Source organism: Python bivittatus, unplaced genomic scaffold (assembly GCF_059951505.1).
Source record: "Python bivittatus isolate LINGU-HERP-01145 unplaced genomic scaffold, Pbiv_v1 ctg000850_np1212, whole genome shotgun sequence".
Lineage (NCBI taxonomy): Eukaryota > Metazoa > Chordata > Lepidosauria > Squamata > Pythonidae > Python > Python bivittatus.
In genome coordinates this window covers 62957671-62976105 of record NW_028277112.1, presented here as the reverse complement: position 1 = coordinate 62976105, position 18435 = coordinate 62957671, and the positions used below count along the sequence as shown (strand labels likewise).

The window sequence follows — 18435 nt, the reverse complement described above, 5'->3', positions numbered from 1 at the left end:
TTACTGTTTACTTTTTGTTATTGATGTTTTTGTTGTATTACCTGCCAAGAGTTGCTTTGTGAGATGGGTAGCCATATCAGTCCAATAAATACATAAACAAATTTAAATGCAGTTGTGAAAGCAAACAGGTATGGTTAAATTCAGAGTGCCAGCATAGGTTCAGTGGTATAGAGTGGTATCATTTTGATTGTATTCTATGCCTTTTCTCAAGGTGAAAATTATCTCTTAAGGAAGTAGGAATTTAGGCTCCAACCTAAATCCAAAGAATCTTAATTGGGCTTGTTTAATATAAAACTGTCTTACGGTGGTGTTTTCCTACTAATGAAATAGCTTCACCGGCTGGGCTCTACCCACCTCCCAAGCACGAATCTGGTCTCAGGGCATTTTGGAAGATACAAGCCAAGCCACCGGATATAAATTTGGCAACTTAGATGGTTTAAAATCCAGAGTGCTCCTTTTCATTAAAGTGTGTATTCATCCCCAAAAATGATTGTGATATTTTTTAGAGAATTTTTTAAAAGATTGACCAGTTTCTTATGTCAGTCTGTACTATCTGGAGGAGTTCTCTACATAAGGAGCAGAGAGCAACTGAATTTCAGTGCATATTTTGTGAGGTAATTAAATGATCTTAGATAATATCTGTTCTGGCATGCATAAATATTGTATTGGCAGAGAGTCCATATGTACTCAATTTTCTCCATAATTTCCTTTTCCCTCAAGGAAAGACTGATCAGGTGCACATTATCCAAGTCAGGTTTTGTGTACTCCTGGGTCTTGGCATTGTGTAAATTAACATCTGTCACTTCTCTCTGAATTTCTGTTGGCATGTAGTGTGGAGTGTTTAATGTTGGCTAACCCTTCTGATCATTGGAGGTACTGGAAGTATTCCCAGTGTCAGCCATTTTTAAACTGGGCTTGGAATATTCTATAACAATGAACCTATAATTAAAGATTTATTTAAATGTATTTTTGAAGCTATGTACTGATTTAAATGTGTAGGTTTTGTAGATGAATGGCAATAATTCTGAAATAAAGATGTTCTTATTAGGCCTTAGAATGCTTTCAAATATTCATATTGCAGTAGACTTCATCTTTCCCCCTCAGATTTCTGTGTTGCCAGTGATTCCAAAGAGATTTGCAAGAGGTAATGCCTCTTCAAAAGTAGCACTTTTGCATATTAAAAAGCATATTCCTTTTTAAATAAAGGCACTTCATTAAGAATCAAAATGCATCCATCCTTGCTCTTCTTGACCTCTCAGCAGCTTTCGATACCATTGACCATGGTATCCTTTTGGGTTGACTTGGGGAGTTGGGAACGGGCGGTACAGTTTTGTGCTGGTTCTCTTCCTTCCTCCAAGGTCGATCCCAATCGGTGTTGATTGGGGGTGAGAGGTCCAGCTTGTGGCCCCTCCTTTCTGGGGTGCCCGAGGGTTCAGTACCCTCTCCGCTCCTTTTTAACATCTACATGAAACCACTGGGTGAGATCATCCGCCACCATGCCATGAGGTATCATCAATATGCAGATGATACCCAGTTATACATCTCCATCCTGGGTGAGGTGAGTGATGCTGTGACCACCTTTTCGCAGTGCCTAGAGGCTGTGGGGGTCTGGATGGGGTGCAACAAGCTTCAGCTGAACCCTGGTAAGATGGGGTGGCTATGGATTGGAGGACCCTCTGTATCCAAGGATTTACCATCTTTGATTTTGGACAGGGTTGCACTGCCCCAGACAGACCCGGTGCGTAATCTGGGGGTCCTCCTGGACTCATGACTCCTGCTCAAGGAGCAGGTGGCAGTTGTGGCCAGGAGGGCCTTTGCCCACCTTTGTGTGGTACTCCAGTTATGCCCTTTCCTGGATCAGGAGGCTCTTTGGTCAGTCACTCATGTCCTGGTCATCTCTTGGATAGACTGTTGCAATGTGTTCTATATGGGGCTACCTTTGAAGAGTATCCAGAAGCTACAGCTGGTTCAAAATGCAGCCGCACGGACAATTTTGAATGCCCCAAGAACAGCACATATAACACCTTTACTGCGCAAGCAGCATTGGGTCCTAGTCTTCTCCCAGGTCCATTTCAGAGTGTTGGTTATCACCTTTAAAGCCCTACATGGCATTGGTCCAGGTTACCTGAGGCACCATCTCACCCCCATCACATGAACCCGTCCCACCTGGTCAGGCAGAGAGGGCATGTTGTGGACCCCATCAGTGAGAGAATGTCAGCTGGCGGGGCCCAGGAGGAGAGCCTTCTCTGCTGTTGCTCCCACCCTTTGGAACATTCTCCCCCCAGAGGTGCAGCAGGCCCCTACCCTCCTGGCCTTCTGGAAAGGATTAAAGACCTTCTGGAAAGGATTAAAGACCTGGCTCTGCCAGCTTGCGTGGGGTGATAACAATATTACCCAATCCTGGGGGTGGCTGGCGCCTTGATGATGCTCCCTGAGTGACTGCCAATTATTCTTGGATCTATTCATTTTCTATTTATCAATAGTAGATTGTAATTTTGTAATTTTAATTGATTTTAACTGTTTTGTAAATTTCCCAGAGTCATTTCTACGAGATGGGAGGTGACAAATTTGATATATAAATAAAATAAATTAAAAAACACACTTTGTTTACTGAATGTTGCTATTAAGTGTAATATATTTTCTAACCATGTTGTATTCATAGCTGAAAACGAGAGATTACCCTCCTTAATTTAGAAAAGGTATAATGCAATAAAGGTTTTTTTTCTCTTTTTTTAAGTATATTTTTTTGAAAAGGATAGTCCAATATGCAGTAGTTGAAAGATAGTTTAAGGAAATGCAAATTGTTCTCTAAATGTCTGAAGACAAATTAAACAGAATGTATCTTAAAGCCTTCTTCTGGAGCAACAGTATGGCTAAAATATTTGTAAGGAATAAATACAATAGTGACCTTTGCAAACTGAGAAAAGTCTTAAGCACCTGACAGAAAGCAGTAGAACTTGTTCTTTCATACAATGTCACTAAATGCAGGTGTATACAGTGATTTATTGGTGATTTATTCCTAATGGAAAATAAGATATGATTGGCTGAATGTACTTGCAGGAATTGTTATTTCATACCAAAAAATTCTTTAGAAATTACTCTGACTGGATTACAGGAACAAATATTTCTCAGTAGCATTATATTCCATGTAGTTGTTTAGCCACTATCTTGGCTTACTACTACTTGTCTTTCTTCATCTAGAGTCGTTGAGCATGAAGAGCTTTTATATATTTCCTTCTTTTTCTTTTCTCTTTGTCATCCAATTTTTCTGTTATTTTTGTTACATCTTCCATATCTTTCTGTTCCCAGTTCTTGAGTTTCTACTATGTAAGGAAATTCCAAAAGCCAGGATGAATCAACTTCGAAGTTCATTATGTTTGAAGGTGGTGAATAACTTCTGTGTCTAGTATTAACTGCCAACTTTGTTTCTTGTTTAACTGATCTGAAGGAGATTCCCATAGGAAGATATTTTTTTATTCCACAATGCTGTGATCTTATTCTAATTTTAGTGAAACTCTTGAAGGACTTTAATAAGATCAAAGCATGGTTTAATTTATTTGGTATTAGGTTAATGCAGAGGTCCAAAGAGAGTTATTTAATTCATCAAGTGCTTGTTCGTGTTTTTCAGTGCCTCTATAGCTTGGCCCCAGCAAAGCTGAAGGATCAGTATCTAAGAGAGATTGCTTAAAAATTGTCAAAGAAGGACAATAGAAGATGAGTTCTGTATGTGCTATGTATAAATGCATATATTTGTTTAAAATATTATAATTAGATATATAGTAATTTGCTATAGTATATCTATATACTAAGGTGTATAGTAAGCTACTATACTATGTTACAATAGATAGTATAGTAAGATCAGATATGCCTCCTTAGCCTGCTAGCCAAGTGTTAGGCGCTTGTTATGATTCCTGATTTTTAAATGTTGTAATGGATTACAATTATTAAAGAGAAGACAGTCCTCTGTAACGAAATATGTACACATAAGATGTAGGGCTATCCTATATCTCCCTGTACCTATGGATGAGTTACTTTAGCTAGATCCTCCTGCACCAGATAAGGTTGCAATTGGCAAACTAGCTAAAGTTAGGCAAAGACCCTCTAACCACGGCTTCCACCTACTGTTCAAGCAGGAGCTATGAGTCCAGAAGGGTCCCCAGATCTCAGACCTGTGTTTCTTGGATAATGCTTGCCCAGACAGAGATAACACTGGCATTAATAGAACACTCTGAACAGCACCTCTAACTTCACTGGGTTCAACTTCAGTCTGTTTTGTCCCATCAAATCCCTTATAGCCACCATGCACTAGGATAGCATGTTGACAGCATTTCTCCTACAGCCCAGGCTGGCTTCATTTAGATGTTAAAGGGCAAGGAAGAGAGGGTCAACCCCTGTGGCACGCCCATATCAGAGCCCAGTGGGCTAACCTCTCATCCCCCTCCTCAACTGAGTGAAACTACCCAATGAGGAAGAAGAGGAATCACTGCAAAATAGTGTCCCCAGTCTGCAGTCCCCGTAGATGGTCCAGCAAGATACCATAGGTGATAATATCAAAGGTCACTGAAAGGTTGAAAAGGATAAGGAGGGGCATACTACCTTCATCCAAATCCCAACACAGGCCATCTAAGAAAGCAATCGATGCCATTTTTGTCCCATTCCCAGGTTTGAACCTGACTGAAAAGGGTCCAAATAATTTTTTTTAGGGCACGGCAAAGTAGGGCTACCACCACTGTCTCAACAACTTTCTATAAAAAAGGGAGGTTGAAGGCCAGATGATAGTTGTCCAAAACCCCTTGATCTGGAGATGGCCTGTTCAGAAGGGGATGCACCAGAGCATCCTTCGAGACTGCTAGTAACTTCCCCTCTCACAAGGAGGTGTTGACAATCTCCTGCATTCAAGTGTTACCTCTCTGTTCCCTGCCCACAACAGCCAGAATGAGGAGCGATCCAAAAGCAGGTGGCAGGTGACAACCTAGACAGCACTCTATCCCCTTCCTCAGAGGTCACAGGCCAACAAAGCTCCAGATAATTTTGTAATCCCAAGTCACTAACAAAAACTCTGCCCATGCGGAGATGAGGCTTTGACGAACCAGAGTGTCTTTACTATTTTGATTTATATAGCCGGCCCTCTTACCACAGCAACTCTGGATGACAAACCAAGTTTAAAAGGAAACCACGATATGAATATTACAATTCTAAACATATTCTAGACATCTTTATTGGCAAAGGGCTGTGCAGATAGGTCACATGCTGACGCCTCCCCAACTGATGCTTATCCATGTTGTGGGATCTGGATTGTTCAAGACTGAAGCACGCTACCTGTTTAAACCCAGAAGCAGGAAGGAAGCATCTGGGAAAGGATCTGCTTCTAAACAGCAATCTGGTGCAATGGTTGAAGGCACTCTGAGATGTAAAGTTCTGTCAAATTTTTAGCACGAAGCAAAACATTTAAAAGAATATAAAAATGGGTCTATTGTCAGGCTTGAAAGCATTAACCAGCCTTTTTTGGTGGGGAGGAGGAGGGCAAAAAACGAAACCCTCATTAGAGCAGCGGGTACCTCTCTTTATTTAGGATTAGATGAAAAGACTGTGCCTTATTTACCCACTTGGGCAGAATTGATACTTACAAGGAGATCTCAGTTTCTCCCGTTCTTGAGTTTGAACACAGAACAATGACTGCCGAAGTAAATTGACCTCCCTAACACACGTGTTCATGTAGTAGTATAGGGATAATGGAGAGCTGAGCACAAAAAGAGAAGGAGGGGCTTTTGCTGGCCCAAGGGTCTGGGGCCTTTCTTTTTGGGGTCATTCAAGTGTGTTAGGCCAAAAGAGGAAACAGATGAAAAGGTCTCTACTCCCTATCATGCTTCTGTGGACAGCCTCCCACAGGAGCAAGACTGCTTGATCTTACCCTTTTGGGATGAATTCTAACCGTATTCATTCATAGCTGCTTTAAAAGAAATGTTGAAAGTGGTAGGTGAATCTCTTAAATTAAAGCAGTTTTCTAATTGCTGGAAAGCCCAAGATGTTCCTGTGTTTGGACAACAGCACCTAAGTATTCATTTCTACCAAGACTCCTAATAGAAAGCGAGCAATTTGCAATGCAAACATAAGGTTCTTGCTGCCATTTCAATTGTGCTGATAGATTTCAGGAACAGGGAAGAGACAGATTATCGGAAGTGGTGCAAATGCTCTTGGAGTATAGTTTGTTGAACTCTAGTAAGTTGTTGAAATAATGGAAGATTCATTCTACACACTTTTGGACATGCTAAAGCTAATAAGTGAAACCTTTGTACTTTGTGTGTGTGCGCGCATCTGCTCATTTTCCATTCCGCACATTTTCTGACAATTGTTCTTCTCTTTGGTCTTGATGTCTGGTTAGTTATTGTCCAGTATTGGTAGAAGAAAGCCCTTGATAATGATTTCAATATTAAAGGAACGGTATACAGTAATTGAGTGTAAAAGCTAGTTTGTTCAGAGCAATCCAATGCATGCTTATTCAGAGATAAAACTGCATTCAGTGAGATTAATTTCTGTATAAGTGTGCATAGGATTGCATCCACACCAGTTAAAAGGTTACCAATTGTCTCTTAGAATTTGCCTCCAAATTCCAGTTCCATGCAGGAATCCAAGTTAAAGCAAGTACTGCAGATAGTTGTCCAGATTCTGCTTCAGCACATCCAGTGAAGGGGGCTGATCACTTCCCATGGTAATTGGTTCTATCATTGAACTGCTCTTATTGGGAAAATTTATGTTACTCAACCAAAATCTACATTCCTGTATTTTAATTTAGGACCTGCCTTCTAGGATGATAGAGAACAAGTCTTGGCCTTCTTGAATATGACATCCTTTAGGGTACTTACAGAATGCTATTATATCTCCTCATCAATCTTATCTTCTCAAACTCAATGTTTGCAGTTCCCTCATTCTTTCTTCATAGAGCTTAGCTCCCTGATCATCCTCATAGCTCTTCTCTGAATCTCTTCTAGTTTATCTGAATCCAGCTTAAGAATCATTCTTAAAGTGTGATACCCAGAATGGAACTCAGTGTTCAAGATGGCATCTAAATAACACTGAATGCAATAAACTAGTTGATGCAGCCTAAAATTGCATTAGCCTCTTTTGCAGCATATTATATTGTCACTCTTAGTCAGCTACAATTCCAAGATCTTTTTCGTATCATTTCTTTAACTGACCAAGGCAATTTTGAATTGTATTTGTCCTTTAGAGTATTAGTTCTCCCACTTTGTGTCCCCTGCAAATTTGTAAGTCTTTCATCCACTTCTCATCCAAGTCATTAATAAAAATGTTAAAAAGTAGGACTGAACATGGTGTTATTCCACTTGGTGCCTCCCTGAGGATGAAGAATTTTTGATATGCAGTCCTTAAATTTGATTTTCAATCCAGCAGTATATCCACATAATTGTCATGCCATGTAGCCCATGTGAAACTAGCTTGACAAATACTTGCTGAAATGATAAAATATATGTATGTCTATAGCAGCTCCATAACATGCTAACATAAGCTAACTAATCAAAAAATGAGTGGTTAGTCTGGTAAGATTTGTTCCTGATAAATCCATACTGATCTCTGGTAATCACCTCATTGTTCTCAAGCTTCTCAAGAAATCAGTCACTTTGTGATTTGCTCTACAATTTTCCTGGGTATCAATGTCAAATTGACTAATTTCCTGGATTCTCCTTTTCTGAAGGCAGGATTTTAGGATTCATGAAAGAAAATACATATAGGTTCAGCTAGACAATCATTAAATTGCTTCATAGAATATAGTTTAGCTGGCCCTGGAAATGTACATTGGTTCAAAGTAAGTAGATAGTCCCTGACCATGTGTTTTTTAAAAACTTTCTCAAGCTTCAATTATGCCCTTTTAAGATGCTCTTCCCAATTACTTTTTTGAACTCAGATTTTGTTGGACAATACAGAGCCAAAGTAGGAATTGAGTAGCTGTTGTGAGTGTAGTCTGTGCATCAGACTGCAGGCTCAGACTCACAATCCATATCCCAGTAGGGAAGAGATAGCTTTTCGTCATGTAGAGTGAGATCACTACAGCACTTCCCTCAGCTGGATATAAAAAAGAGTTTTGAGAAACTTGGGGTAGACATCTGTAGACAGAGACTGAGCAAAGCCTCTAATTATCATGCTGGAATCTCCAAGAAGCTGGAGATGACCAGGAAATTGAAACAAAGGACCATTTGCTTCAGTAAATCTTTTATTTCTGCAGAAGTAGGTGAATTTGTGTTGTTTCTGATTTCTGGTTTTTGTGTTGGCTAAGTTATGGAATTGGGTGTTTAATTTCCATCGTCATCCTTATGTCAAACTAGGTGCATGAAGATATACTTTTTTTTTTTTTTTTAGAATCATACAAACTGATGTTTTGAACTCTGTCCCTATGATCTGTAATGTTTTGGACAGACCAGTGTAGTAGACTAGTGCCACACTATGGTCTGTTTGGAGTACTGAATTTCTCTGGGATTTTCATTTTTTACATAATTTGCAAACTACTGTATTACTGTGATCTGGGCAGCTCTGTAATTATCTCCTTTCACATCGAATATTTATGTAATTCTTAGACTTACACAGTAGGATGTTGTTTTTTTTACATTTCATCTTTTTTAATATCATAGTTGCTTTTTGTTTCTCTTTCATGAGATCAATCCCAAGGGGGAAAGAAAAGACTGAATTTTCTAGGTAACACTTTCTTTCATTACTCCAGATATTATTGCCAGCATTACAAAACCTATTCACTTGGATTTCTTAGCAGGGGTGGATATTTTTGACATACAGGGTACCTCCTCTTCCCTCTCTGTTGCTTCTGTTCCTCTTGAAGAAGTTGCATCTTTCAGTTGCAGTACTAAGACCTTGATTATTTCTCATATTCTGAGCAGTACTGGAAAAACAACAAAAGCCATGAAGTTTAAGTGCTAACATTTTATTGTGTGTTTAACAAGCCCATTGCACGTTATTAAACAGACGAGTCCTTGTATAGTTCTCAAGTCTTTATCTGGAGTCTTTACTTCAAAGTTTCACGTTCAACACCTCTCATGTTCAAGCTTTCCATGTTTTGGCCAACTTCTTTTGCTAGTCCATGTATGGTGCAGCCTATCTTATGCTGGCACTCCAATATTCAGATGACTCAGACTACAGTCCCAGAAACCAAATTTCTCCCATTGATATTTTGAAAGCCACTCATTTGCAGTATTTTTCTTTCCCAGTCCTCTTCCACAGGGGTAACCATCTGATCTTCTAATAATTTTAGTTTTATTTGTAGATTTTAAAAAACCATGGTGATGGGTTGTACCTATTCTTGGCAGTATCATTTGTCCTGCACTTGGATTACCAGGAAAGAGGAATGGACTTCATACATCTTAGAAGTTCTGTCATGATCCATGACATGGTAAATGGCTTACTTCATGTGCTGATGGATACACTCAGTACATGTTTGTTTCTTCTTCCCAATAGTGGTTAGTATCCAAGTACTTTCTCTTTGTCTTCTTGCAGGGTACAGCTACATCCTCTCTGCCTTTCAAGGGTATGCTATTGTACTGTTTGTTCCACAATATCATCTTCTTCCTTTGAAGGCTCAAAGCCAGTTTCTGCTGTAAGAACTTCAAAGCTGTTTCTGAATCCTAATGATGAAGAACATCTTACATGTCTTGCTTGTGGTTGTCATTCTTACCTGCTGTACCTGCTCCTTTATTTATATTTCTTCCATATGGAGAGCTATTCTTTTGTTGATTGCTGTTGCATTACCTCCTTTGTTCCCAAAAAAACTTTGTTCTTTCTTATGAATGGTAATATGGTCACTGCTGCTCCATTTCTTACCTTAAAAATTAGACTTCTTTTTGAACACACTTCAGCATAATACCTGAATATTAATTAGGAAAATAGTATTTTAGGGCCCTAATATTTATTTATTTATTTTTATTTATTTATTATTGAATTTGTATGCTGCCCATCTCCCCCAACGGGTGATTCTGGGTGGCTCACAATTAAAATAAAAAAACCATAAACAATTAAAAATACCCCATAAATAATTAAAATCAATTAATCCATTAAAAGTCAACTATAAAACAAACCTATACCTACGGCAAAAAGCAGTACGTTGGGTGGTAATGAACTTCTAAAGATTTATGTGTTCCGTATTTATAATGAGCCATGTTAAGGTGCCATTTCTGGGGCAGTAAAGATTCCCCCCCCCCCCCTCAAATTAGTGGATTGTTTGTGTTTCATTACAGGGCTGAGTAGAATACTGGCTCTGTTTTAATAATTGTTAAAGGATTAGGAGTATAGCTCAGTAAAATTTCATTCTTGAGACACAATCGTATAATGGCGTGATTATATAACATGCTTTATGTGTTGTAATCTTGCCTCGTTGCCCTTTATGCATCCCTTTGAATTCTGGAACGGGGTGAAGGGAAAACTCTATCAAATACTTTAGCTAAAAATATCAGGCCAGGATTGTACAGATTATTCTGTGGTAGACTGATACGCTGTTTAGTTCTTCCAGGACCCCTTCCTATATAAGACGATTCATAGTTAACAGGAGCTCGAGTATAATTTTTTTAGTTTTATACTTTTGTTGTTGTTGTTTGAAGTTTGGTCGAGTGGTGAAGGCACCAGGCCAGAAAGCAGGAGACGGTGAGTTCTAGTCCTGCCTTAGGCGTGAAAGACAGCTGGGCGACTCTGGGCCAGTCCCCCTCTCTCAGCCCAGCCCACCTCACAGGGTTGTTGTTGTGGGGAAAATAGGAGGAGGAAGGACTATTAGGTATGTTTGCTGCCTTGAGTTATTTATAAAAATAATAAAGGCGGGATAAAAAAATATTTTTAAAAATCCTTTGTTTCCTATCTTTCTTCTGTTTCTTTCTACATTCTTAATTAACTAATTAAGTTTCAATATGAATCCTCATAGAAACTTACTGGGACAATGTACTATGGGCCTTCCCAGAGTACCCCATCATGCAGGATAAGGCCATGCTGTGATCTCCCTCAATTCATCAGTGAAATAAAAGTTTCTGCTGCCTGAATTGGCATGTTGGTTCCACTGGGTTGCTGGCTTATTGGTGCAGATAGGCTTGGGGGCTCTCGGGCACTCAGTAATCTTCAATTCTGCACTAATACTATAATAACTGTTTTTTAAAATTATTTTTATTATTATTTTTCCAAGAGAAGATTGCTTATATTGGTGGTCTTTAAGTATCCTATTTTTAGGGTTCATGTTCCAATGAGGAATCCTTAACGCGCCTTCTGTAAAATCTTTCTACAGTATTGCAAAAAATTAAAGCCTTATTCCAGTCCCCTTCGCCTTATTCTACATAGATGTTATTTGCTGGTTGCTTTCATTTACTTCTGCATTTTAATTAAAAAATGAGGTTTTACTTCAGCGTTCTTTTTGCCAAGATCCTTCTTATCAATGACAAAGGTGGGCTTTGATGGTGAAAGTCTTTCCTTCCCAAAGTGAAAAAAATTGGAGTATTTCCTAAAATATATCAAATATTCTGTTCTCTCTGGGAAATCCAGGAATTCCTCAAACACAGTTTGGAAATCTGGAAATGAATTGAAAATTTTTAAAGAAGGCTCAACAAGGGCTAATTTACCAAATCTGAAAATCCCAATATAATAAGATACGCTTAACAAGAAGTGTACAGTCACCTTGGTTAGTGTTATAACTAAGCTTAAATCCAGTATGGTTAGATTAGTTGCCTGTGCCTCTAGCAGCTTTCCCCAACCTCTAGTTTGCGGTTAGACCTAGTCCTCAGCTAGGGGATGGCTGGTTATGATAGTGGCTTTTTAGAACAGAAGTTAAAGCAGGTCTTCAAATAAACTTTGCTTTGTCATCTAATCAGCATTTAAAAAATGAAATTGATGTGTTTTGATTAATGTTACTTGGGTTTTTTATCTTTTATTACCTAAAGGTCATTTCATGGGCAACAATACAGTGATAGATGTTTTGAGGAGAGAAGGATATGAAGTAGACCATACATCTGCTGGACAAGCAATCAGGTAACAACTGCTTTAACAATCGTGATCTTAAGTACCTTCAGGAAACACAACATGGTAGAAAATGCATTATGGAGTTAACTGTGCTCTTGTTCCAGGATTTGAAAGCACATGATGCTGCCACTTTATTCACGGTAAAAAGGTGTGACCTGGTCACTGGCAGAATGAAAGGCCTCCCTTTTCAGTTTCCCGCTTCCTCCCCTGCTCCCCATGTATAGTGCCTCAAGTTCTCTGTGTCAGGTTCGGTCAGCACGAGGTTTCAGGGAAGCACGGGGCTGCAGGGAAGCTCGCAACCAGACCACGCGGAATCCACCGGCGGTAGCTAGCGGGGAAAAGAGGAACCGAAAGCGCCGCTAATTAACGAGCCACCTGCGGCCAGCTAAACAGGAAAACCGCAGCGGAAGCTTTTAATTACGAACTGATAACGGCGCGAGCAAGCAAGGAACGGGGCCGCAGGGCAGCGAAACAAGATCGCAACGCAGCACAGAACCCGCGGGTCTGCACGTAGCAGGGAGGGGCCAACCCAGCCGGAGGGAGACTGGCAATCAAGGACAATGGACTCTGACCGACCCTGCCATCATGAACGATCAGGGGGGACATTGGGGGGGCCTAATTGCCCACAGCCGCAACGCGATCACGAGGCGGGAAAAAGCGCGGGAAGGGGGGAATATAACAAGTGATGCAATTGTACCAAGCCAGTCCTGGCTTTGCTTGTGACTACTACGTTACGCATGAGTAAACCTTCTTTGTGAACCACACGTGTCACGAGAGTTTCTCTGTCGAACGGGGCAAATCTCACATAAAGCCAGGACTCACCGTCAGCGCTACCCGGTACCACCGAGGAGCGTTTTCTTTCTCAATACAGGCATGACCAGCGACGAGGAATCCGTGGGTCAGCTGGAGCGCGAGGGATCCAGGCTCGCGGAAGGGCGGTCGGAGCCGCCCGGGAGCGACGGGGCAGCGGCCAGGGCCGGGCGCACTCCATCCGAGCGGTGGTCGATGGGCGTGAATCAAGGACCAGACGATTCGGGCGTTACGATGACCCGGGGTTCGGGGTTCCGGGACCGTGAGTGGAGCGAGAAATTCGCCCGACTAGAGGAGAGAGTCGAGCGACGCCTAGACGCCGTGGAGGCGATGCTCCAGACCCTACTGCAGAGAGTGGGGCCACCGGCGGTAAACGAGGAGGCGAGCGACAGGGGGGCGGTCCGACACCCCCGCCGGCACCACCCACGGCGCCCCGGTCGGAGGACCAACGGGCGGCAGACGCCCTGAGACTTCGAGGTATCACTGGGAAGTTCTCAGGGGACCCCGAACAGCTGCCGCACTTTCTGACGCACGTCAGGGGGTTCATGCAGAGGGGTGGTCACCTATTCGCTAGAGACGAGGACAGGGTATCCTACGTGGCCGAGCTGCTAGATGGCCAAGCCGCCAGCTGGGTGATCGGGCTGTACGATGCCAACGCGGCGGAACTACGGAGTTTCCCGGACTTCATGCAGGCGCTCCGGGACAGATTCGAGGACACATTGAGCGCCAAGCGGGCGGAGGACGACATCCTACAATTCAGGCAGCGGGGCAAATCGGTATCGGAATATGCCCTGGAGTTCCGGAGGTTGGCCGAGAAGCTCGCGGACTGGCCGGAGTCCCTGAAGGTGAAGTATTTTAAGAGGGGACTCAACCCAGAGATCCTGGAACGGGCACTGGGGCGGGACGACCCGGCCACAGTGAAGGATTGGATCTGGCTGGCCGGAACGGCGGAATCGGCGTGGCGGCAGATCCAACAGAGCACAAGACGACGGGACCAGACGAGGGACCGGCCGAGGGAGAGGACCCCGAGGAGAGACGGAGCGGTCGACGGCAGTCCACCGGGAGGCGAGAGGCGACCAGAGCCCCGAATCTGTGTTTCCGATGCGGAGGCAGAGGCCACCGAGCGGCGCAGTGCCCGACGGAGCGGGAAGGCGCCCCTCCACGGCCCGAAGTCAAAACCCCGCGTGCGAACGGGAAAAGGACCGGTGACCGACCGCGGAAGGGGGCAGTGGCGGCGGTGACCGAGAAAGGACGCGGGGGGTGGTCGACCCCGGAGACAGCATCCTCCGGAGAGGACTCGGAGCCGGCGGGAAACGAGGCGCGCTCGCACTGAACGGCGTCCCAGTGCGAGCAGGGGAGTCGAGGCGCGCGGACCCAATAGGAGACGAGGACTGCCCACCGTTCCGGGTGAGGATACACGTCCGGGGGTGAGATCCGGAGGGGAGGCGCAGCTACGGGCGCTACTGGACTCGGGCTGCACCCACTGCTTGATGCACCCAGCGGTGGTCTCGGGGCTCGGGCTACAGCTGAGGCGCCTCCGGGAGCCCATTTCATTCAGCCAGTTAGATGGCACGCTGGCAGGGGGGGGACCAGCTCAGTATTACACCGAGCCGGTCCAGATGACGATCGGGAGTCACCGGGAAGAACTGAGGTTCGTGGTGGTCCCGGTGGCCGACTACGCGGTGGTACTCGGCTTGGCGTGGCTGCGGCGGCGGAACCCACGAGTCGACTGGACGGCGGAGGCAGTGCGGTTCGGGGTCGACAGACCGGCGAGGGGCGAGAGCAGAGGGGACCGAGCCGTGGAGACGGAGGCAGCCGCAACCACCGGCGGACAAGCGGAGGGTCCGGGACACCGGGAGACGGGGCGAGAGCAGATGGGGCCCGAGACCCGGGCGGCGACAGCAACAGCAGCAGCAGCAGCAGCAGCAGCAGCGCCGGGACCCCGGAGACCCGCCACGATCCCGAGGCGAGGGGAGGCAGCGGCGACTGGCGAGGCAACCGCAAAGCGAGGGGCCGGACCCGGGGAACCCCCGACGGGCGGCGGAATCCCGAGGCAGTATCGAGACCTGGCGGCAGCGTTCGGGGAGAAGGAGTCTGACCAGCTCCCACCACACCGGCCCAGTGATTGCGCCATCGAGCTAGAGCCAGGAGCGACCCTGCCTAAGCCAAAAATGTACTCCCTGTCGAGGAGGGAGATGGGAGCCCTGCGCGAGTTCATAGACAAGAACCTAGCACGGGGATTCATCCAACCCGCGAAGTCACCATTAGCGGCCCCGGTGTTATTCCGGGAGAAGAAGGACGGCTCGCTCTGTATGTGCGTAGACTACCGGGGGCTGAACGCAATCAGCACGGAGTACAAATACCCCCTCCCCCTGATGAAGGACTTGATGTCGCATCTGTCGAAGGGGAGGGTGTTCACAAAACTGGACTTGCGCGAAGCCTACTTCAGAGTTAGGATCCGCGCAAAAGATGAGTGGAAGACGGCGTTCAACACCCCGCTCGGAAGCTACCAGTTTTCCGTGATGCCGTTCGGATTAAAAGGGGCCCCGGGGTATTTATGCAGCTAATTAATGAGGTGCTGCACGACCTACTCTACCGGGGCGTCCTGGTCTACCTGGACGACATCCTCATCTACACCGAGACCCTGGCGGAGCACGTGAGCCTGGTGCGCACGGTGCTCCAGAGACTGCTGAAGGCACAGCTGTACGCAAAGCTCTCGAAATGCGAGTTCCATCGAGAGCAACTAGACTACCTCGGCTACCGAATATCCAGCCGGGGAATTGAGATGGACCCGGCGAAAGTAAGGGATGTCCTGGGCTGGGAAGCGCCGCGAACCCGGAGGCAACTCCAAAGCTTCCTAGGGTTTGCGAACTTCTATCGTCAGTTCATCCCGAACTTCGCCCAAATCGCCCTTCCCCTAACCGACCTGCTAAAAACCAAGGGCACTGGGAAACCCCCAAGCCCAGCATGGCACTCGCGTGGACTGCAGAATGCCAGGGGCGTTTGAGGAACTAAAACAGCGGTTCACCGCGGAGCCGATCCTGCGCCATCCCGACCCAGACCGGCGGTTTATAATCCAAGTGGATGCATCAGACGTGGCAACGGGAGCAGTCCTGCTCCAACCCAGCCCGGAGGGCCATCCACCCGTGCGCCTACGCCTCCCGCAAATTCACCGAGACGGAGAGGAGGTGGATGGTGTGGGAGAAAGAGGCGTACGCGGTCAAGTGGGCGCTGGCCACGTGGAGGCATCTACTGGAGGGGCAACTGAACCGTTCGAGGTGTGGACGGACCATAAGAACCTCGAGGCCCTGAAGACCCCGCGTAAGCTATCCCCCAAACAGGCACGGTGGTCCCAATACTTCGGGAGGTTCAGGTTCACACTGAAACACATCCCCGGGAAGCGCAACTTCTTAGCGGATGGACTGTCTCGCATGCCCCAACACGCCAGCCTACGGGAGGAGATCGTGGACTCCGTCATCCCCGCCAGCAGGCTGGCTGCAAAGGCGGTGACCCGAAGCCAGACCAAGGGGGAGCGACGGGACGCGGCGTCTGAAGTAAGGCAAGGGTTCGCGGAGGCAGCGGAGCGGGACGGTTGGCTCAAGCAGAACCGAGAGGCGCTAACCGGCCAAGAGGGGTTGTGGTGGCACGAAGGAAAGCTGTACGTGCCCGAGGGTTGCCGACGGGAGGTCATGGAGAGAGCCCACGACAGCCGGAGCGCGGGGCATTACGGCTTCGTAAAGACACTCCACTTAATCCGGCGGCAGTTTTGGTGGCCCACGCTCCGGAAGGACGTGGAGGCGTACTCGGGGGTTGCCCGGTGTGCGCAACGGCGAAAGGAGCCAAAGGCAAACCTAGAGGCCTACTCCAGCCGGTAGCGGAACCCGACGGCCCTTGGCAAGAGGTCGCCATGGACTTCATAGTGGAGCTCCCGGAGAGTAAGGGGAAGACCGCCATTTGGGTGGTCACGGACTTATTCTCCAAACAAGCGCACTTTGTAGCGTGCCGGCGAGTCCCCACGGCCGAGGGGCTGGCGAAACTGTTCGTGCAACATGTCTACCGACTCCACGGCGCACCTCGACGTATCGTCAGCGATCGGGGCGGCAACTTCATCGCGCGGTTCTGGCGGGAGTTCCTGAAGCGGGTGGGGACGAAACAAGCCCTATCCTCCGCGGCGCACCCGCAGACGGACGGAGCCACGGAACGCCTGAACGGGGGCTCGAACAGTACCTGCGCTGCTACGTGGGGCACCAACAGGACGATTGGGCGGAGCTACTACCATTCGCGGAGGTGGCATACAACAACGCTGTCCACAAGAGCACCGGGTTCTCTCCGTTCAAAGTAGCTACCGGGAGAGAATTCGTCCCCATGCCGGAGCTGCCTCAGCCGGAATCCCAGATCAACTCCCTGGACGCCTGGTTCGCCCAAATCGACGAGACCCGGCGAGCGGCGCACGCGGCATTGCAAAGAGCCAAAGCCGACTACAAGAAGCACGCGGACCGCAAGAGGCTCCCCGAGGAAAAGTGGAAAGTGGGGGACCAGGTGTATCTGTCAACCAAAAACCTAAAGACGCACCAGGCATCGAAAAACTCAGCCCGAGGTTTGTGGGGCCGTTCCCCATTTCGGAGATCATCAATCCGGTGACCGTCAGGCTGACGCTCCCGAAAAGCCTCGGGAAGATCCACCCGGTGTTCCATTGCAGCCTGCTAAAGTTGCACCAGCCGGGGAACACCTGGCACAAGGCGGAGGGAGTACCACCACCCATCATGGTCGGGGGGGAGCAGCATTTCGAAATCAACCGGATACTGGACGCCCGGAGGCACAAGGGGCAGACCCAGCTCCTAGTGCAATGGAAACATTTCCCCAAGTCCCACAGCGAATGGGTGAGTAAAGCCCACATAAGGGCACCGGACCTAGTGCGGGACTTTTACAGTAAATACCCCGGGAAGCCGAAATAGGACCGAGGGGGGGAGTTGTCGTCAGGGGGGCGGCATGTCAGGTTCGGTCAGCACGAGGTTTCAGGGAAGCACGGGGCTGCAGGGAAGCTCGCAACCAGACCACGCGGAATCCACCGGCGGTAGCTAGCGGGGAAAAGAGGAACCGAAAGCGCCGCTAATTAACGAGCCACCTGCGGCCAGCTAAACAGGAAAACCGCAGCGGAAGCTTTTAATTACGAACTGATAACGGCGCGAGCAAGCAAGGAACGGGGCCGCAGGGCAGCGAAACAAGATCGCAACGCAGCACAGAACCCGCGGGTCTGCACGTAGCAGGGAGGGGCCAACCCAGCCGGAGGGAGACTGGCAATCAAGGACAATGGACTCTGACCGACCCTGCCATCATGAACGATCAGGGGGGACATTGGGGGGCCTAATTGCCCACAGCCGCAACGCGATCACGAGGCGGGAAAAAGCGCGGGAAGGGGGGAATATAACAAGTGATGCAATTGTACCAAGCCAGTCCTGGCTTTGCTTGTGACTACTACGTTACGCATGAGTAAACCTTCTTTGTGAACCACACGTGTCACGAGAGTTTCTCTGTCGAACGGGGCAAATCTCACACTCTGATGGAAGAAACACAGGGTGTATATTGTCTCAATAGCACTACCATATAGAAGCTTAA

General features: G+C 46.7%; 1 protein-coding gene across 2 annotated transcripts in view; it reads left to right on the top strand.

Moving 5' to 3' along the window:
- TRABD2A (TraB domain containing 2A) overlaps positions 1 to 18435 on the top strand; it is an 83708-nt gene that overhangs the window by 52523 nt on the left and 12750 nt on the right. For both annotated transcript variants that reach the window (XM_088130072.1, XM_088130071.1), the window contains one exon: positions 11931 to 12018. In XM_088130072.1, the coding sequence (XP_087986198.1) occupies positions 11931 to 12018 (88 nt within the window). The remainder of the gene's footprint in view (positions 1 to 11930; positions 12019 to 18435) is intronic.